This window comes from Coregonus clupeaformis, chromosome 40 (assembly GCF_020615455.1).
Source record: "Coregonus clupeaformis isolate EN_2021a chromosome 40, ASM2061545v1, whole genome shotgun sequence".
In the NCBI taxonomy this organism is placed as follows: domain Eukaryota; kingdom Metazoa; phylum Chordata; class Actinopteri; order Salmoniformes; family Salmonidae; genus Coregonus; species Coregonus clupeaformis.
In genome coordinates this window covers 12,237,279-12,259,214 of record NC_059231.1, presented here as the reverse complement: position 1 = coordinate 12,259,214, position 21,936 = coordinate 12,237,279, and the positions used below count along the sequence as shown (strand labels likewise).

Sequence of the window (21,936 nt, the reverse complement as noted above, 5' to 3'; positions counted from 1 at the left end):
CTCTCAATTCTACAAACTACTGCATTAGTGCAAGCGGGCTACGCTTTTTATGTTGTTGAATTGGTGTTCAGAGCGTCAGAAATAACTATTTACATCAAATTGAAATAAAATGTAATAAAAATAAAACAACTACTCCTATATAGGGCCTACTACTAAAAAAAAAACATCAGAGCAGATGTAAGAAACATTTGCCCTTAAATACAGCCCGAATTGGATTCTGAAAATGCAGGAATATGCTAAGATTAAGACTACGCCCAATCCTTTCTCCTGTATAATCTCCTCCATAGTCCCCTGCAGCTCAGTTGGTAGAGCATGGTGCTTGCAACGCCAGGGTTGTGGGTTCGTTTCCCACGGGGGGCAGTATTAAAAATGTATGTACTCACTAACTGTAAGTCGCTCTGGATAAGAGCGTCTGCTAAATGACTAAAATGTCTCTTTTCAAAACTAACCTCAGAAAAAACACCATGAAACTATTTTAAATACTGAAAAACATATGATCATTTAGTTTTAAGTTCTAGTCCTAGCCTGACAAACATAATCAGTCAGCCTCTACCTTTTTAGTAAGTTAAATAATTTCCAATTTGCGTGATGATTCTTTCACTGAATTAAGCCTACAATATTCACTGAAAATATTAGCATAAATGTAACCTCTGAAAACATTACGTTGTTCAAATACACGACGAAGAAAAGGATATGCAAGCATATTCCCATGGGTTCATATTGGGCATAAATACTCTAGTTCTGGTTAATCAATAAAGTAATTCGCTTGAGACTCAATATTAACTTTGATTCAAACTAAAAAAAGAAAGAACGTTTTATTCCAAGTAATCACAACAATACGGTACATCAAAAGACGAGGGACTACATCCACTCTAGCATCAGCTATAAGTGATCCTTACTGCCTCTCTCTCTGTTCATCTTTTTCATTTTCATTCTTCTGTTCTGGAACCAGATTTTGACCTGCCTTTCAGTTAAATTCAGAATTCGAGCCACTTCGTATCGTCGATCTCGTGTCAAATACATGTTGTAAAGAAATTCTTTTTCTAGTTCTAGTGTCTGATACTTTGTATATGGACATCGCTTCTTCCTTGTTGAACGTGCATGAATCCAGTTTGCTGCAGGGTTGTCTGGAGAACAGAGGACAAAGTTGAAACTCACATGAGAAATAGCAGGAAAACGAAATAAACAATGAACATGGCAAATACAAGCGTCAGAATTTTTAACTGTATATTTGTAAAAAAAAAGTAAATAATTATAATTATAATAATACTGAATTTGTTGACGCAATTATTATCACACGCTTGCGTTATGTTCTCACTTTACAGCCGTAGGCAGTTTTTTTCGTCCGGTGGTATGAGCTAGACATTTTTATAGGTTAGTAAAACCTCCAGTTTTACACACCCAGCTCGTACAGCTCGTAAGGTTGTAAATCAGGGGGCAATTTCGTTTACTTACTTGGATCAAGTTGTTTTTTCTCTTCTTTAGGCTCGCTGTGATTTGAAGTATCACTGCCAACACTCTCTTTGGCCACTTTTTCCGGGCATTCGGACAATCCACATGCATAACCAGGGCAAGAGACAACCCCCGGATTCTCTGTCTCAAAAGTGGCACTCTCAGTCCTTTTAAGTGGTAAACTTTCGGGCTTGGTTCCATAATGCCGGCTGTTATAGTGAAAGCCGGAGAAAGAAACGTTGTTAGAAATGGGGTCTATCCAGGACCGAACATATCTGCTGTCTGCTGTGGAGAGGTGGGACTGGACGTAAGGGTGGTAAATCCCTGACACTGCGGCGGCGGACTGCGGGTGAACCGAGGACCAAGACCCTGGGAAAACGGCTGATTTAGGTGCAAAACTGCAGGAGGAAAAATCAGCATTGTCCCCAACGCCTGATGGCATTGAGGTCGTACTCTGCGGAGACTGGCCAAAGCGTGGCCTGTACACATCCTCTCCTTCATGCCCCATTATAGAGTCCACATAATAGTTACTCAGAGTGCTACTGGTCGACATTTTTTGATCCCTTCGTAGTCATATAAAAGGTTACACTGTTACGGAAACCTTTCCTCTGAACAATCATAGTATTTTTGCTGGCTTCATCTTCAGGGATTGGTTACATGAATCACGTGATCATATTTACCAAACGCAGTGAGTAAATCAGTCCGCTGTAACGGTATAGGCCTATGTTTAATTTGCCTTTTTATTTAAAGAATGCCAAAGAAACCGAATGGTTAAGGAGAAAGAATGTCAAACTTGAAGTCATTCTGTGTTAGCGGGGTTTTTAAATGTGCATAAGGGTGGTGCAGGACTATTTGTTTTATGTATAGATTAGCCTAATACACACATTTATTTCACAGCCACCACTCAACATTGATACCACACCACATTATGAGTGTAAACTCTCACAAGATATCGTCATAAGGTATATCATACACTCAATGCTTGTAAAACATTTTATAGACTACTAGTTGTAAGTCCTCGTAAAATAAATGTAATAACATGCTGTAATATAAGGATACACCATTTCCGCACCAACTCTGTTTTTGAATTGCTAGCTTTTATTCTAACTAGTCACTTTCACTAGTTTGGTTGGTCTTGTAAGTTTGAACCAGAAAGTATTATTTGTATACTGATTGTATTTATCTAGAGGAGAGACATAATGATTTTATGTGTATCACATAAAATATTTATGAGGTGCGTTTGATTATACATTAATGGGCCCTTAATAAAACGGACTTTTGGCGCAACAAAGCGGATCTGTGCAGAGCGATGCCTTTTTAGGTTTTGAGAACACATGACTTCTTGATTAGGCAAACAGCCTACTTTCGCAAACTCTCATCATTTTACATTTACGTCATTTAGCAGACGCTCTCATCCAGAGCGACTTACAGTTTAGTGAGTGCATACATTTTTCATACTGGCCCCCGTGGGAATCGAACCACAACCCTGGCGTTGCAAGAGCCATGCTCTACCAACTGAGCTACAGGAGGCCTGTGCGCAAATCTTCAATGAATACAAACGTAAATAATATCTGTAAACTGATTTATTTCAAATACATTCCCACGATGGAGCAAAAACAACGAGAAAGAAGGAACAGAACTGATTATCACACAAATGTTCACTTGGGGACAAACAACATGGCGGCGACCTGCCAATGAATTTGTGCTTGAACATCATTAGGCCCAGACAGACACTGGAGACCAGCTTCTTCAGCAGAAAGTGAACATTGCATTAGCTTGAGCTACACAACATATCATACGCCTTGTTATAACACATTATAAAGGCTCACAAATGTTTATAACAAATTATATTATACCTGGATGCTTTAATTAAAGTGTTATAAAAAAGAATGATGTGGCCAAGCAGGCCATTGATAAATAAATAAAACCATGCAATCTGTTGTGGTTGGTGTGTGTGTGTGTGTTCGTTTCAGCGTTTCGTGTGTAAAAGAGAGGTGGAAGTATTAGGAAAGTAGTATGCACCGAGTTCAAGTAGTCTACACGGATAGAGTTATGAACTTGGCTTGGACTTCTATACACCGGCTGCAGATACGTCTACTACTGGGCAAAGCGATCTTCCAGTATAATATCCTACAACACGAGCCATCTTATGACATTTAACTACATCAACATAAACAGCAACCTAATTTCTGATATTTTGAATCATGACAGAATGTTGCGCCAATATTTTATTAATTAAATGTATTTTAATGATTACGGTTTTAATCCGAAGTAAACATTATTGTAGCCCTTATTTATGATAAGAGGCTTCTGTTTATTTTTCTAAGAAGTTCCTATATCCGGACCCCAATGTTGGAACTCTAATGAACCCGTTTTCTAAGAAGTTCCTATATCCGGACCCCAATGTTGGAACTCTAATGAACCCGTTTTCTAAGAAGTTCCTATATCCGGACCCCAATGGCTGTTTTTGTAGGTTGGTGGGAACCTTCCCAGATACGTGTAAATATAATACAATTTTTAGCTATAGGGCATGAATAGGATATGAGTCTTGTTTTTGTGTATTTGAATAGAAGTATTAGTGTGTATTCTGTGTATTCGAATAAGTATCCTACAATCCATGAACGCTTCGAAGGAGCTCCTTGCACACGCCTGACATCAAAGTTTAGGGAATTAAACATGTAGTAGGCCAGGGGTATTCAACTCTTACCCACGAGGTCCGGAGCCAGCTGGTTTTCTGTTCTACCTGATAGTTAATTGCACACACCTGGTGTCCCACGTCTAAATCAGTCCCTGATTAGAGGGGACTTTTTTTTTTTTTTTAAAGCTGTGGAACTGGCTTCGAGGTCCAGAGTTGAGTTTAAAGGCAGTAGGCTATATATATAGGTGCCCTATATAGGTCCCGTGTAGCTCAGTTGGTAGAGCATGGCGCTTGCAATGCCAGGGTTGAGGGTTCGATTCCCACGGGGGCCAGTATGAAAAAATGTATGCACTGTAAGTCGCTCTGGATAAGAGCGTCTGCTAAATGACAAAAAATGTACACAACATATAGGCCTTGGAAACCAATTGGATAGCTTATTCACAAAACAACTCGATTTTACAAGCTACCGTTTATTTTCAATTACAGGCGTGTTTCTGAATGCTAATTGACAATAGGCCTAACAATTAATTAATAATAACAGTCATAATTAAATAATTGGTCAATATATAGCCTAGACCCATTAGGCCTCGAACAGCTGAACCGAAATCATGTTGCACAATAGCCCAACGCTATAATAGGGATTTTTGTTTAAGATATGACGTGTACCGCAATGAGACTTGTTTTGAATATTCCTTTTCTTCATGTCAGGCACGTTAACAATTTGAAGCTACTGGTCCAGTCACTAATCATTCTAGCGGAACTAAAAGAACGTTAGGGCCTCGTACACATTTCTGAAATAGTTATCTGTTTTGCTTAATATATTTATACATCTGATATACATGAATGCATAATTGTAAGTCCTCTTGATAAGAGAATTTGCAAAGTGACAAAAATGTAATGTAAAATCTGTATAGATGAAAAAGTATACGTCTACTGCAAGACAAAGCACCGAAATAAGAAATTGCATTTAACAATCATCAATTTATTGCATGATACATGCCACAAACATGCGTAAGATTGACACTCAGTAACGTTGCTCACCACATTTATGCTACATAAACGTTTATGTGATTACGATTCAGCTAAGGGTTTGCGCTTAATTCTGAAAGAATGTTTTACTTTTCAACCACTATTGATAAATGTGCTTTCATGTCCGAAAATATGATCTTCCAAACAAGTCGCTCGTTCGACATTTTCCTCAGACTCAATCAAACCAAACAGTCCAATAATGGATACATACTATATTTTACCCTGTGATAAAACATATTCAAAATACACAATGCGTCACCGTGTAAATATGAAAATAAAATAGCAGTCAGTCCCAGTTTCGGTGAAAAAAACAAAAAAGTCCGATGCTGCCACACCACCACTTTGAGGGGAGAGGAAAGAGACAATAAAACAAGCTTCTCGTAAGCAAGCTCACGAAAATGTGAGATTTGAGGTAAGTTCCCGAATTCGGTTCTCCCTCCTCATTTTCTTGAGCTTCATCCTGCGGTTTTGGAACCAGATCTTGACTTGCCTGTCCGTGAGGTTAACGCCTTTACTGATCTCTAGACGGCGCTCTCGAGTCAGGTACATGTTGAATAAAAACTCCTTTTCCAATTCAAGCGTCTGGTGCTTCGTGTAGGGACATCTTTTCTTCCTTCCGCTTGTTGCAGTCAACCAATTGCTAGCTGGAGGGTCAGTTTTGCCGTCTGAAATGTTATCAACTCAACAAATGTATTAACATGACAAAATATGAAAATATCACTCAGATTTTACCATGAATTAAAATATGTTTTCACTAGTCACACAGCTCTGGTCAGAATGATAAAATGTTTCAATTCTATTGATATCGTGTTATATGAGTATTATTAGTTGGTAGTCGTGGATCAAAAGTGTTGAAATATTATAGGCATAACTAACAACACATGCTCTAAATTACACGATTAAGTTTTTAGACCAAAGTAATATTTTACATGCATGTAAGGCATACTGATGAAATCAACTACAATACACATTTGTGAGAGACTGTTTCTGTATCATCACAGCACTGAGGATGAACACCACACGCATTATTTCTCCTAGGTGTTAATATATACATAAATAAATAAATAAATACAATTTTCCCCAAAACAAAAATGAATGTTCTATTACTATCAACAAAGAAACAAATAAATTAAGAAAATATAAATATAAAAGACTAATAGATGCAGGCATGTCTGGTCCGCGGTCGAACCGTTTCTTGTAAAAACCCTTTACTGCAAACTGAGTAAGGCTCTCATTAAACATTACGACTTAAGGGCTGTTTGGGTTTTATATTGGGTTTTATGATACCGCCATACGATTAATCCTTTTAATGTACCCACCTTTAGATTCTCTTTGTGTCAACTCTGGGCTGGAGACTGAAGATTCAGTGGAGGAGTTCTTCTCCCGCTTTGCGCTCGACGTTGGATCCGGGATTTCTGCGGGGATGGGTGTCTTGCTGGTCTCCCGGTTATGCGGTACCTCGGCCGTTTTCTTTTCCAGTTCGACAAAGGAAAACAACTGCGGTTTTGGAGTAACTCTGTTGAGCTGCATCAATGTGGTGTTTGGACTTGTCGTCTCGTGGCCATAGTCCTGGTGTTTCCCAATCGCGTAGCTTTGGCTTAGTCTGAAATACCCGGGGACAGGGATCTCGGGGCCATCAACTGAACACGATTCGGGGATTATATTAGCATATACAGGGACATCGGACGAGTTGACTTTCGCTCTCTTGTCGGAATACATGCAGCAATGACTCTCCTCCTTAATGTTTTGTGAAAATGTGCAATTGGGCATTTGGTTGGACGGTTGCTCTATTCCGCAAGGTTTACTGGGATCTGTCCAGTTATCAATTTGAGGTATGTAAGGGTGGAAATTCATGCCCATATTTTGGTGGTTGACGTCCCCTCGTTTACCGAGAGACGGCAGGAGTCCACAGGTTTGCATTCCGTAAGTTCCCATTTCTGCACCGGACGGCATGTACATGTTGCTGTTGGAGTAAAAGCTGTCAGTCCTGCAAGCGCCAATCAACGAATCAACTAAAAAAGTATTAGCAACAGGAGAGCTGTTGGGAAAGGACATTTTGGATCAGTTTTAAAAGGAGAGAGATGTCGTTTGTAGGCTGACATTTCTAGCAAAACAATGTCGGTGTTGCTTAGGATGTCTCTCTGCCACATGACAAGCTCACCAATGAAATGTGAAAATGGCCTTGAGACGCAGCCTCTTTTCCCATCACATGGAAGCATTGACTCATAACTAGGAAGCAGACGTGGTCAACAGCGACACCTAGAACACGGACTTGAAATTGATTCAAAGACTGACAAAGGACATCTTGAGCGTTTAGCATGTTCTCTTTGCTTGACATGAAAAAAAAATCAAAGCTAAAGGATGAGCATGGACTTAACCTTAAGATAATTTACAGTTACATCAAGCTCCAATTCCCTTACTTTGACACATTTAAACACCTTTAAGACAATTTAAGGTCACACGAATAATCTATTCATTCATATATGCTGCATACCTATTAAGCCAATGCTTTGACATTAACTAAAATAACGATTTCTAATCACACGGTGTAGTGATGGAGATATAATCCTAACCGAAAATAATCAATTTACATGAGGTGGACTAATTACATAATTTCAACCAAAAACTTAAAACAAATATGGCTATTATAGGCCTACATCTTTTTTTTGTAATTGGATTCTTAATTAAACCGCGTCTGGCTTAGGATACTATCGTCTAAAAAACATAATTTCAAGGAAAGGTGATATCGATTGCCCGGTTCTACATTTTAAAAACATTTTCGTAACCTTCGAATGCCTGCTCAGGGTACGGTGCACGTTGTTTGTGACGGACTGGGAAAGTAGGCTCCCCCATAGTAGCCTATTCTCAACTCAGCATCTCATCGCTATAAGAGGTCCAGGTTTGCAGAGAAATTTTAATGAATTAACAAATCAACAAGCATACAAAAACAGACACCCCGATTATTTTGCTGAATAAGACTAATAATGTTATTAGAAGCATATAATTACACGTTGAATAGGCCTACCTCAATTAGTTGGTGCACGTAGATTAGTAAACACAAGAAGGATATGCTTGATTGTGTTACGCCTCAAGAAAATTGTAAATTACGTAAAGAATTCAGGCATTGGCCGACACTATGCTACTATTAAACTCAGAAAATGTGTTAAGAATCAGTGTGCGTGCAGTTGATTGTTTTTAACTTCCGGAATACAGCATTAACGAAATCATCCAGGTGTTCAGACGGGGATTATAGGGGATTTCATAATTAAGCAAATAATTTAGTAAAATGCGTGAGCCAAAAAATATGCATGTTTTTGAAGGTACTCTTCGGGTTCCGTTTTAATTCAGGAATCAAACAAACCCATGCTCTAGCCAACATTTTAGGCTCTACACTTAGAGATCACATTTTTAAAAAATCATTTTACACTATCAGAGAATATCGATTGAAAGTAAGACAACATAATAATAATATGCCATTTAGCAGACGCTTTTATCCAAAGCGACTTACAGTCATGCGTGCATACATTTTTGTGCATGGGTGGTCCCGGGGATCGAACCCACTACCTTGGCGTTACAAGCGCCGTGCTCTACCAGCTGAGCTACAGAGGACCAAACATATTTATTAGACAAGGCCTAATGGTCGTCCAAATCAAAATAACTAGTCTAATGCATCGGTAATGCACACGAGAATTTAGGAATCTAGATAGGCCATGCGCCTTATTCCATAATTGATCAAAAAAAAATTCATTACTTCAGGGTTTTAACTGAAATTAAGTTTAACCCAGTAATATTTCAAGTCATGTCCATAACACCAAATTACCAAAGATCATGCAAATGCAATATGGGTTAAGCTTGGACTTGGAGTCTCCTGTAAATCAGTGGAGGCTGGTGGGAGGAGCTATAGGAGGACGGGCTCATTGTCATGGCTGGAATGGATTTTATGGAACGGAGTCAAACATGTGGTTTCCATATGTTTTATACCATTTCATAGATTCCATTCCAGCCATTACAATGAGCCCGTCCTCCTATAGCTCCTCCCACCAGCCTATGATATACATATCCACATAGTTAAAGCTAGTGTTTAATCCACTTTAAAACGGTGGCGTTAGGCTACTACTTCTTAGAAACAGTGATGGTGCCCCTTTGATTGCAATGCATGGATGTATGAACTAAACACAGACTGCTTAGGCTATTGTGATAAGAACAACTGAAGCTATTTCCCAACGTTTACCAGAAAGAAGCCACGTCAAAAGTCGAGATCACCGAACGTAGATTATATTCTCTCATCAAACCACCAACAAAAACATTACCAAGCTTTCTATAATATTTCAGATCACAGTAGTAATTCAACCCTTATGTGTGTTTTCATGAACAAACTCGGATGGAACCTTGCTACACGTCTGCCCTCGTGTGGTTAGAATGGGAACGAGGAGTCACCTGGCAACGTCTGCGCAATATTTCCCCCGGAACTATTCCCTAAACCAAAAACCTAATGAAACATGACAACCATCACCAGACTGATTGACATGTGTGTTTGTGATCGATTTCAGAACATATCTTATATCACTGATTTCTTACGGCTACAATTCGAATGATCAGATGCACTGACAATATCTCAGCGAAAAGAATAACCAAGACCTACTACCGGTACGCTAAAAGTAGTCATGTCCCTGCCTCAAATTGTTAGATGGAAATAAATATAACAAAAATAAACATTTAGGTTTATTAAGGATTACATTCGTTAACTGTTTTACTTTTGGTGCACTGACTGCCGTTCTGTCTTTCATTTCTACCATAAGACAACTTGGAATTAAACCATTGATTATTAAAATTATTTTGGGTTTTCATGTTGTTACAAAAGCTAAACTATAATGTTGTTACAAAAGCTAAACTATAATATACTATTGTTGTATGACTATAATGTCGTGCGTAATGCTGCCACATCAGAAGGTTGCGCATGATTTGATGTATATTGCGTTACATTTAATGCAACATCTCAATTGGTTAGTGTATGAGACAGGTATATCGACTTCAAACAAGAAACTGTATCCCTGGATCTGATTGCTTTTCATACATGAGAAATCAATGCTTCACAGTCATATTGGAATCCTGCTGCAGTGCAGATATTATTCAGAAGGCGTCGTTTGTCAAGGAGATCAGCCAAACGGCGCCTTTACTTTTTCAAAGGTGAGAGGTAACGACCTTGACATTATACTGGAAGTTCAAAGGCAGCAAAGAACGTTTGTATATGAAATTAACAATATTTGCTAGTTAGTCCGCTATTGACAACATTACAAATAAATACACCGCTGTGTAAATCCACCAAATCAAACATAGGCATTTTACGCACGGGAGTTCTAATGGCATGCCAATTCAAGTTAAATATAAAAAATATATACTAAACATATATGCATTTGGTCATAGCCTATACATTCAGATTTCCTACATTTATAATTCAATAGCTTGACAAGTAAGAAAGGACTGCATCTGTCGACTATTTGGGAGTAGGGCCGCATTTGGAGTGGCCAGAGTCCAATAGCCTCCAATTTACACATTTACAGCTAGTATTTATTATGCTGTCTAGACGGTTCAAGGTTTAGTAAACAGCCTTGGTGTAAGACAACACAAAGGGAATAAAAAGGTCTAGTCTAAACTTTGAAGTTGAAGCGAATAAGAAACGCGTCTTGACTACAACAGGCTAACAACAGGATATTCGCCGTATAGTCCATTAATATAACCACTAGCTTCCGTGTCATTAGTACTTTACAAAAACATCAATATCCGATTGCTTTGGTATGAGCATCCCTATAGGAGATTATAAAAACCTTGTTGAATTGTATGAAATTATGCATGGTTTTTTTCCTATGCCAAATGTGGATCCTGATCAAAGCCGAAAGGAGATCGTGATTGCAATAATTTGAGGTAACGCATAACCACATTTGCCATGTGTACTTTATTTGATACCACAATATACATAACATGCGTCTATTAAATGCATACACAATTCTACTATTGTAAATTACTTATTACACTCATTGATTACTGTAATCAAAGTACTCGTCGCTTACTGCAATGTGTGTGAATCCACCAAAGAATATGCCGTGTAAACTTAAATAAGTACAAAAGTAAGATATAGGCCTATATAGGCTATGGGCTCCCGAGTGGCGCAGTGGTCTAAGGCACTGCATCTCAATGCTTGAGGCGTCACTACAGACCGCCTGGTTCGATTCTAGGCTGTATCATAGGGCGGCGCACAATTGGTCCGGGTTTGGCCGGTGTAGGCCGTCATTTTAAATAAGAATTTGTTCTTAACTGACTTGCCTAGTTAAATAAAGGTAAAATAAAAAATAGCCTATGAATTACCATTAAGATATGTAAATGAACATTATGTCGAGGTCTCCTGGATGATTTATTCACTGGATTTAATATTATTTTAAATAACAGGATTCATGTGTTCATTGAGGTAAGTATTTAAGTGGCAGATACAAAAAGCCTTGCATAGATAGATCCAGCCTGTTTGCAATGTTCAGATTTGTTGTGCGGTGTTTCACCTTCTGTTGTTTGTATAGATTGTGAGATGTCCCCCCCCTCAAAAAAAATTATTTATTCAATCTGTTGTGAAGCACTTATGGCTCCTCTAAATGCAAAATATCAGAATAAGGGATTTCCAGTGAAATACTGAAGTCGGTCCCGGTTGAGCTTTTTCTCTTTCATTCTTCTGTTCTGGAACCAAATCTTCACCTGTCGATCTGTCAGGTTTAACTTCCTTGTCAACTGGAGCCGCTTCTCCTTGTTTATGTACACATTGAAAAAGAATTCTCGTTCAAGTTCTCGGATCTGGTATTTGGAGTAGGGGCATCTCTTTTTTCTGGACTTTGAAGAACCTAAACGGGACAAACACTTGTTTTACCAGACATATGTAGCACAATGCAGTTCAGATCAAAGTTGGTACAATGCAAGTGGCAGTACAGAACATATAATTAACAAGTTAGCTGAGTAAACAAAATTATCTTCCCGCGCGCACCCGCTAACACACACAGGCAAACACACAAGCAGATTTTCGAGTGCGCTCGTAGGAACTCACACGAATATTTTCTATGAGTCCATGTCTGTCCTACACGGTTCGTTTCGACGGTATAGGTAAAACATTATTATGCAGCTAAAGAAAATCCCTTCACATTCATGTATAATGTATCTCGAATATTAGCATATCCTGCCTCCCCTGGTTATATCATTGCTTTGTTACTTTGTAAATTCACTATCATAAACAAATAAGTCTGATAAACATGGCTACATTGTAATTTACACAGTGCAAGAGAATCAGACAACTTTAATTCAGAAAAACATATCAGAAGTATTGCGGCGTGGCTCACCTAAACTGCTTTCCCATCGTAAATATTTTTACAACAGTAACGTAAATCTTATTGGGGTACATAAACCGTTGCATGCTTATAAAGGGACACATAAAATCGGACCGACTAAGTAGTGTACTTCCTATAACACTATTTAATGCTTGTACCTACTTGGGCTGTTGTTCTTGTCCCCGGGGCAGTTTGATATCGAAGAATCATGTTCGTCTATGTCCTCAGTTGGGTCTGCAGTCTGTTTATTGCATGCAGCATCTCCGGGGAGACTGGAGTCTGTCTTCTGTTTTGTGTGTTCAGGCCCAGAGTTGGGCTTTTCAGAGTTAACAGTCTCGAAGAACTGATCGAACCCTTGTGGAAGAACCCCATTTCGACCGACATTGGTGAATAAATTGCATGGCGAGTTCGTACCGCCGTGATGGCCGTACAAGGAATCATTTTTGAATTTAATTTCCGCCCTGTTCGATGACTGGATTAAGTCTCCGTGAATTATCTCGTCGGTTGAGTAGTAAGAAGCGTAATTGCCCCTGTAATGCCATTTGCTTGGGTGATCCAGTCTATAGTCCCTGAATGCCACTACTCGAACAGGTCGGACTTGAGCTATGTTGGAAGAATAAGGCCAATTATTTTGACACGAAATAGTCTGGGGTAAAAACGAGGAGAATGATGAAAAATCAGGCGATGAAACGTAATATGTACAACTTGGTAAATACATATTTGACGCACAGTTGTTACGCTCATCGTACTCCGTCATCTCTCCTCTTCTCTCTTTAGCGATAGCGAAAGGAATTTGTAGCTCGAGTGCGTTAAACTTTGTCCATCTATTGCACCATAGGCGTGTGGATAGGATCCGCGAGGGGGGAAAAAATCGGAAACGTAGGCTGACGTGCAATTCAACTTGATTGATTCTTGAGGTAATTTTGTCATGTGATCCGGTGAAATAATTACTATATACCAATATCAGTCATTAATAACTAGAGCAACTCATGCGAGCGCACACAACAGTTAGTTCATTGGTTGCCTGGGTTTAGAAACGACTCCTGTGTACATCTGTGCTCGCCCTAGCGATAAAGACATTAGTAAACAATCCCTGAGATATTTCACATAATTCGAGTTATATAATGGCAAACGCACAACTTTGTCGGTATTTATTTCGTGTCCTATATGTGCGTGCTATTAGGGAAGTATGCCATTTACGCATCATGGTAGTTTAATATATATTAACACGTACACTACATGGCCAACAGGATGTGGGCACTTGCTCGTCGAACATCTCATTCCAAAATTATGGGCATTAATATGGAGTTGGTCCCCCTTTGCTGCTGTTTCAGCCTCCACTCTTCTGGGAAGGCTTTCCACTAGATGTTGGAACATTGCTGTGGGGACTTGCTTCCATTCAGCCACAAGAGCATTAGTGAGGTTGGGCACTGATGTTGGGCGATTAGGTCTGGATCGCAGTCGGTGTTCCAATTCATCCCAAAGCTGTTCGATGGGGTTGAGGTCAGGGCTCTGCATACCAGTCAAGTTCTTCCACAAAGATCTCGACAAATCATTTCTGTATGGACCTTGCTTTGTGCACCGGGCCATTGTCATGCTGAAACAGGAAAGGGCGTTCCCCAAACTGTTGCACAGAATCGTCTAGAATGTCAATGTATGCTGTAGCGTTAAGATTTCTCTTCACTTAAACTAAGGGGCCTAGCCTGAACGATGGAAAACAGCCCCAGACCATTATTCCTCCTCCACCAAACTTTACAGTTGGCACTATGCAATAGGGCAGGTAGCGTTCTCCTCACATCCGCCAAACCCAGATTCATTAGTTGGACTGCCAGATGGTGAAAGGTGATTCATCACTCCAGAGAACGCGTTTCCACTGCTTCAGAGTCCAATGGCGGCGAGCTTTACACAACTCCAGTCGAAGCTCGGTAGTGAGTGTTGCAACCGAGGACAGACGATCTTTACGCGCTACGCGCTTCAGCACTCGGCGGTCCCGTTCTGTGAGCTTCTGTGTCCTACCACTTTGCGGCTGGGTTGTTGTTGCTCCTAGACATTTCCACTTCACAATAACAGCACTTACAGTTGACCGGGGCAGCTCTAGCAGGGCAGACATTTGACAAACTGACTTGTTGGAAAGGTGGCATCCTATGAAGGTGCCACGTCGAAAGTCACTGAGCTCTTCAGTATGGCCATTCTACTGCCAATGTTTGTCTATGGAGATTGCATGGCTGTGTGCTCGATTTTATACACCTGTCAGCAACGGGTGTGGCTGAAATAACCGAATCCACTAATTTGAAGGTGTGTCCACAACATTGTCGTTGACATACCCTTAGAGTTCAAGTTAAAGGGCAAAAATGTTTCCTCATGCACAGTTTACTTCGAATCCAAATCTATACACACAAGTTATGCGAGTAATAATCTGGACAGATCGACGAAACAAATGTACCTTTTCAACGCTCGCGCCTCAACAATACAATACATACGCTTTATCTTGGCCAGGTCTCAGTTGTAAATGAGAACTTGTTCTCAACTGGCTTACCTGGTTAAATAAAGGTGAAATAAAAATAAATAAATAAAAAAATGCACAAAACGCGCCAAACATCTCCACAAAAATTATATTTGTATAATCCACATCGGCTACCAAAAACAGAGAAAAAGTGAAAGGTAGAAAATAAATACAACGAAGAGAACAAAAAACAAGAAAGATAGACAATATGTTAATTAAAGTTCCTTACAGAGGAGGATTATGATAGTGGAAGGAAATATTTACAGGATTTTCTTACTTTTATTGATTTTCCAGGCCATATATAGGCCTATGGTTTCCAAGCGTCCTTATTTTCCGATTTCAGAAAGGTATCCAGGTCTAACAAAGGGATACATGGGAAATTAAATCAGAAAATGATTATTAATTATAGGCTACCTGGCTGTTTGCTCCAAATCCAGAAGCCTTCATTTTCCTCATCCTTGTGCAATGAGTTGTTCTTCGGATTAGATCATCCTAAATGTAAATAAAAAAAATAAAAAGAGAGAAACGTCATCAGCATAATTGGCTGAAGGACGACTTTGCACTGCCAAGTACAACACATCTCTGCTGGCTTTGACCATCTGTGGTCTGAGACCACGTGCACCAAGCAATCACCGATAACGTCGAACTCCTCTGCACTCAAATAGTTTTATTGCACAGACAAAAGGACCCGTTCTAGTTTAAGTGTATCTTTTAGCTGTTGGAGGAGAAACATTTTGGTGGGAGGCGATTACTTTGTGAATCAGAGATATTCAACCCATAGTAGCCTATAGTCTATATCCTATCCTACACTTTCAACGGTATTTTAGACGATAGGCCTGTATTACTTTAATTTTCAAGTTACTTCATTTGCACTTTACGGATATAAATATAGGCCTATTAAATAACACAAAAAAAGGTGAAAGGGAGGTAAATAGTATAGTATTCACCATAGTGAATCCCTAACATATTAAGCCTATAATTGTGGGCCCAACGCCTCCCTTTCTATTATGTTCTCCACTGATTAGGCTTAGATGGAAAATCTACATAAATGTCTCAGATAAGGCACTTTCATTCAACATATACGTTCTTTTTTTTGTAGAAAATGAACATTTTTTGCCGATACCTTACATAAGTTAGAGAACTTCTTTGTGTGTGTGTGTGTGTGTGTGTGTGTGTGTGTGTGTTTGCGTGAGTTTCAGACCCTCTAACACACATAGATTGTTGTTTCATATAGTTGTATATAACCTCAGTTGGGTCTCAAATGTTTGAGCGTTGCTATTTGGAGAAAAAAAAAACGAATCCCAAATGAAAATCTTTTTTTGTAATGACAAGCATCCCGAAATGCGTTTAGCCCGTGTTATTTTTCTATATAGTGTACTACAATAAAATATCCCCAATCTTAACCACACAATACATGTGAAAAATACTCCATTATATTATAATTGTTTAAATTAACATTGCAGTAGAACATCGTGAAACACACATGGGCTACTACAATGTTAAAAAGTAATTACGCACAAATTACTCACAAGGCATGTCCAAAAAACTAAAAGTAAATTACAACAGAGGGTATGAAAAATGTATGCAATCACTAACTGTAAGTCGCTCTGGATAAGAGCGTCTGCTAAATGACTAAAATGTAAATGTACAGTAGAGGGGAAATATATGTTGTATTGTACTAAAACAACTATATATTGTCCTATAATACCAATAGTAGCGTATGCAAAATAATTGCTATTGGCAATGAACACAGGTTGGCAATACCAAGATGAGTAAGATGCAAAACAGTTGTTGTTGACAAAATGGGAGAGTTGGGCCTTGTTTTCAGGCCTTGTTTTCAGGCCTTGTTTTCAGGCCTTGTTTTCAGGCCCGTCTCATGGATGTGTCATCAAATACACATATTCCTTACAAATACCACACAACGCACACAAAAAAATAAAACAATTTGAATGATGAGAATGCAGTGTACTATCTGGTTAAAGTTAGAGTACGTATTTTTTAAGAGGACATACTGACTTGACCATAACTTTGTTTTGGCGCCAGCATATCTGTAGAGCATGAGCAGACGTCTTCTAGCAGAGATCTCATAAAAATACCATTCCCCTGATTCTCTCAGATAATTGGATTGTAAACCAGCAAATATCATTTCAGGGTCATGAGGTAAATAACGGACCATTAAACATTCTCAAGCTAGACCATTCCGAAAAAGCATTTTAAGTGCGTGTGTGCTTACTTTGGTAATAATTATAACTTTTTTCAAACAATTATAGCCTATACATTTCAGTCATTTAGCAGACAGCTCTTATCCACAGCGATTTACAGGAGAAATTAGGGTTAAGTGCCTTGCTCAAGGGCACATCGACATATTTTTCACCTAGGGGATTCGAACCAGCGACCTTTCGGTTACTGGCCCAACGCTGCTAACCTGCCGCCCCACATACCAAAGATGAAAATATATCCTACAAACCAATCCCTCCAAAACCAGATAACCATTTCTAATTTGAACAATCAATGAATTCAATTTTGTAAGGTACTAAATGTTTACTAGCAAACAAAACGGTAAAGATCATATAGGCTAAGGAGTGAGAGCTATATTCAGTAAGTAGTAAATTCCCGTAGGTCTATTTAGGAATAGCCTATTTGTGTTTATGTGCCACTTGATCAACTAGATCATTCAAATGTATAATCGTCGCAGCCGGAAGTGGAATAGTCATCACAATGCAGTAAATATTAGTAATCGTGTACGTGCTTGACAGATATGATTAAATAGCGTGGACCACACGTGTTAGCGTGGCATTTTGAGCAGTTCGTGTAGCCTCAAATGTCTACACAAATGTACACGTGTGCATAGCACACACTAGTCGTCATGGTATTGTATGAATTTATGTAAATATTAAACTTTTCTAGATAAGGGCTATGCCGATTTCACACATGATACTAACATTGTGCCAATAAACGGTTCTAATGAGGCCTACTCATCAGGCAGTTTTACTTTAATGTAGAGATAATGCTATAGCTTTAATGTAGAGAGAATGCTATAGCTTTAATGTAGAGAGAATGCTATAGCTTTAATGTAGAGAGAATGCTATAGCTTTAATGTAGAGAGAATGCTATAGCTTTAATGTAGAGAGAATGCTATAGCTTTAATGTAGAGAGAATGCTATAGCTTTAATGTAGAGAGAATGCTATAGCTTTAATGTAGAGAGAATGCTATAGCTTTAATGTAGAGAGAATGCTATAGCTTTAATGTAGAGATAATGCTATAGCTTTAATGTAGAGAGAATGCTATAGCTTTAATGTAGAGAGAATGCTATAGCTTTAATGTAGAGAGAATGCTATAGCTTTAATGTAGAGAGAATGCTATAGCTTTAATGTAGAGAGAATGCTATAGCTTTAATGTAGAGAGAATGCTATAGCTTTAATGTAGAGAGAATGCTATAGCTTTAATGTAGAGAGAATGCTATAGCTTTAATGTAGAGAGAATGCTATAGCTTTAATGTAGAGAGAATGCTATAGCTTACCCAAATGCTCACATTCGATTGCAGCGTCAACTGCGGAAGACCTTTTAGACTATGATTACGCATACATTAAAAAAAATAATAAGGCAAAAACACATTTATTGTGTTGAAATAGATAGCCATACGATAGACATGCAAACACTTTAAAAAAAATAATCCCAAACACTTTTTCATGGTTCATTATTCCACCGACATAAACGAACTTGAGCTTGGACGAGCAATTCCTGTAGGCCTAGTTTGATTTTAGGCAGGCCTGACTGGTCCACTCCACAGATATGTGCAATTTACATTTCTAACCCTATAATATATACATTTTTTTCGTCAATACAATACGTAGCCTACATAATTTATACATGTAGCCTTCTGAGATTAAATTATAAACAACATTCATTTTGATAATGCAGAAAAATAAACGATCGCATACCTATATTTAAAAATGTCAACAATCATACATTGACAATGTTATACACTCTTAGAAAAAAAGGTTCCATATGGAACCAAAAAGAGTTATATCGCTTGCTTCATAAATGGAACCCATAAGCATTCACATTTACATTTGAGTCATTTAGCAGACGCTCTTATCCAGAGCGACCTACAGTTAGTGAGTGCAAAAAAATAATAATATCATAATTTGTTTCTATATAGAACCACAATAAACCCCTTTTTTTCTAAGAGCGTACCTTATCACTGAGTTATACGCTCAGAAATACTAAGTGGGTAATTAAACAAAATAATTATATATGTATCGTACTAACCTAAATTGCATGCTTTACAAAAACACAAGTTTTAATACGTGACTTTCTGTAAATAAATAGGATTTGAGGTTTGAAGTGGTGGCGCTTGTCTGAACAGAATCCATACGAGTTCACTTTCAAGACCCAAGGCCCTCAGTACATGGAGAACGCATGCTCCCGCGTCACCAGCCTCTTCTTCTTCATTCTGCGGTTCTGAAACCATATTTTGACTTGTTGATCACTCAAGTCCAGTCTGTCAGATAGTTCCTTCCGTTTTTGCCTGTTTATGAATTCGTTCATCGTGAATTCGTTCTCAAGTTCAGCAAGCTGTGGCTTTGTGTATGGTTTTCTCTTCTTTCTCTGTTTCACGTGTGAAGAGCACAAGGGTGCACCTGGAGAAATGAAAAAAAAAAAAACGGTCCTTAGCAACTTGAGGATCTCTTGGTAAAAAAACCCAACATGATATGCTGAAGAATCCAGAAGCAGGCATGGCCTCCAATTATCATTGGGTTAACATCAAATATAACAAGAACTATGATTTGGAGGTGAAGTTGTTAAATTATGAAATACATAGTCTAGACATACAGAACAGTTTAATTAAAAAATAACAAAAACCATTAGATGCTTACCATCAGAAAAAGACGCTCTGGCACATTCATTACTTGAAGATGGTTGAATTCGGGCAATTGAATTGGCCGACTGCTTGATGCCGGCGGCAATTGCCTGGTTGGCGTAATTCAGTTCGTGTTGTACACCGGAATTACGTGACCGTCTGTCCAAGTTCGAAAATTCATATTTCGAGCTGTCGGAACTGATAAGTCCATGTTCACCAGAAAAGGCCTGCGCGTGTCTAGCAGGTTGTTCTGGGTTGTGGTTTACATCCTGAAAGTAGTATTTACTGGACTCGTCAAGTGGTCCCTTGTTGTGGTCGTTGGGATTAGTATTTACAGGCACTGAATTGGGTAGAAACCGCGGAGAGTAGCCACTGAAGGCGCGGCTCTGAGGCGGTGATGTGCACGAACTTGGGGAAGTCCACGGGAGCGAGCACACCTCTCGCCTGTTGTAGGAAATCTGATGCAGCCCGGAGAGATGAGCTCCATTGCTCCGCAAGTTGGAAAAATACAACGACTCCGGGGTAGGACAATTCAGAGAACCAACATAGCCAGAATTCAGAAGATTTCGCTCACACATTTTCATGGAGCTCTCTCAAACGCTTCTTACAACCCTTTTAGCGTCTCCTAAATAATAAAGGGAAAGGAATTGTTGATTTGTTAACGCAGTGTCACGTGATATGCAAAACATGTTGTTCAGTCCCACACTTGGCCTTAATACTGCAAGGAAATATATTCCATAAGGTAATGTGATGTTAAGAGAAAAATTAATGTAAATGGAAATTTCATTTTTCAAACTGAAAGGTGTTGGTTAGATGGATAAATTGAAATCGAAGAGATCGTTTTCAATGCCAAGAGATTATTCCTATTATTATAAGGCATTGCTGCTAGTTAGCTATGGCCTACCAATTATTGTTATAATTGAAACAAAATATATGTTTATAATAATAATAATAATATAATAATAATATGCCATTTAGCAGACGCTTTTATCCAAAGCGACTTACAGTCATGTGTGCATACATTTTTTTTTTTTTTTTTGTGTATGTTCAGTGTATGTTCAGTGTTCAGTGCAAAACAATGTCATTTACACAAAATATGTTAAGAGAGAATATAGCTAGGTTTACTTAGGTCTATCATATGCCAAGTGACTAAGATTTTGCTAAAAGTATAAGGCAGCAGTGTAAAAACAAACATTTCGATAAAAGAACCAACATTAACATGGATGATGGTTTGCTGTGAAAACTATTCCTAACACTTACTAAACGGCTCACAAGTCATTGGCACAAGGTTATGGTTGCTACAAGTCCAACAACCACCTCCATAAAGCCTATGCTGTATTATTGCTCATACAATGTCAATGCAACAATACTAGCCAATCCTACTGACAAACGTTGAGTATTACATAAATCCTAAATCGTATTCTTCCTCTATTCACAAATCATGGATATAGGCCTACATATACCTCAAACAACTGAACATAGTTTTCGGATTCGAGAAATTGTGATTCCCCACTACTGTCACTATTTTATAAGCCGTATATAAATTAATGCATTATTGGATTAAGTATATAGAAACATAAACCTGCAATGGTCAAACAACACGGTAGTCTTGCATACCTTTAAATTAATTGCTTCTCAATAAGACCACAATATGATAACAAACGAATAACTATATTGGAAGAAAATAGATATGATAGGCCTACTTCTATTCATCCTACATTTTGCGCCATCTTAAAAATACTTTTGGGCCTATGGCTATGGTTAATTTTTTATTCAATTACACCAACGTATTTTTTCCTTCACACTTTTAAATAGTACTATCTCTTGACATATATAGTAAAAAAATGTCCCCTTTTGATATGTTTTATAAGCAAACCCTGGTTATAAATATATTATATATGTAGTCTAATCCAGTTGCTATGTTTTTTAAATCCATTTCACAACATAAATTACTAGGTTCCTGATTTCTATAATATCGATATTAGCATAGCCTTCTCTCAACACTTTTTTTTCATACTGGCCCTTGACATATCTCGATTAGTCATTTTACGTTCTCCTTTAGTTTCCCCAGCAAATCTAGACTGGTTC

The 21,936-nt window shown here is 38.4% G+C and overlaps 4 protein-coding genes across 5 annotated transcripts; all 4 read right to left on the bottom strand.

Annotated features, from left to right (window-relative positions):
• Positions 1–796: 796 nt before the first annotated feature.
• LOC121555124 (homeobox protein Hox-D9a-like) lies at positions 797–2,858 on the bottom strand. Its single transcript, XM_041868930.2, has 2 exons — positions 1,456–2,858; positions 797–1,127 (listed from the first exon to the last, which is right to left on the bottom strand). The coding sequence occupies exons 1-2, from the start codon at positions 2,003–2,005 to the stop codon at positions 883–885; spliced, it is 795 nt and encodes a 264-aa protein (XP_041724864.1). The 5' UTR covers positions 2,006–2,858; the 3' UTR covers positions 797–882.
• A 1,653-nt stretch (positions 2,859–4,511) lies between these two features.
• Positions 4,512–8,354, bottom strand: LOC121555164 (homeobox protein Hox-D10a-like). Of its 2 annotated transcripts, none has more exons than XM_041868975.1 (2): positions 6,439–8,354; positions 4,512–5,799 (listed from the first exon to the last, which is right to left on the bottom strand). In XM_041868975.1, the coding sequence occupies exons 1-2, from the start codon at positions 7,172–7,174 to the stop codon at positions 5,510–5,512; spliced, it is 1,026 nt and encodes a 341-aa protein (XP_041724909.1). In that variant the 5' UTR covers positions 7,175–8,354; the 3' UTR covers positions 4,512–5,509. The 2 variants fall into 2 exon arrangements, with proteins under 2 accessions (XP_041724909.1, XP_041724910.1); XM_041868976.2 differs by having other exon boundaries at positions 4,512–5,784; positions 6,439–8,353.
• A 2,717-nt stretch (positions 8,355–11,071) lies between these two features.
• On the bottom strand, positions 11,072–13,458 carry LOC121555065 (homeobox protein Hox-D11a-like). The gene is made up of 2 exons (XM_041868842.2): positions 12,643–13,458; positions 11,072–12,003 (listed from the first exon to the last, which is right to left on the bottom strand). Exons 1-2 carry the CDS (start codon positions 13,235–13,237, stop codon positions 11,771–11,773), a joined length of 828 nt encoding a protein of 275 aa, XP_041724776.1. The 5' UTR covers positions 13,238–13,458; the 3' UTR covers positions 11,072–11,770.
• A 5,125-nt stretch (positions 13,459–18,583) lies between these two features.
• On the bottom strand, positions 18,584–20,459 carry LOC121555032 (homeobox protein Hox-D12a-like). Its single transcript, XM_041868806.2, has 2 exons — positions 19,865–20,459; positions 18,584–19,627 (listed from the first exon to the last, which is right to left on the bottom strand). The coding sequence occupies exons 1-2, from the start codon at positions 20,430–20,432 to the stop codon at positions 19,389–19,391; spliced, it is 807 nt and encodes a 268-aa protein (XP_041724740.1). The 5' UTR covers positions 20,433–20,459; the 3' UTR covers positions 18,584–19,388.
• Between the last annotated feature and the right edge of the window lie 1,477 nt (positions 20,460–21,936).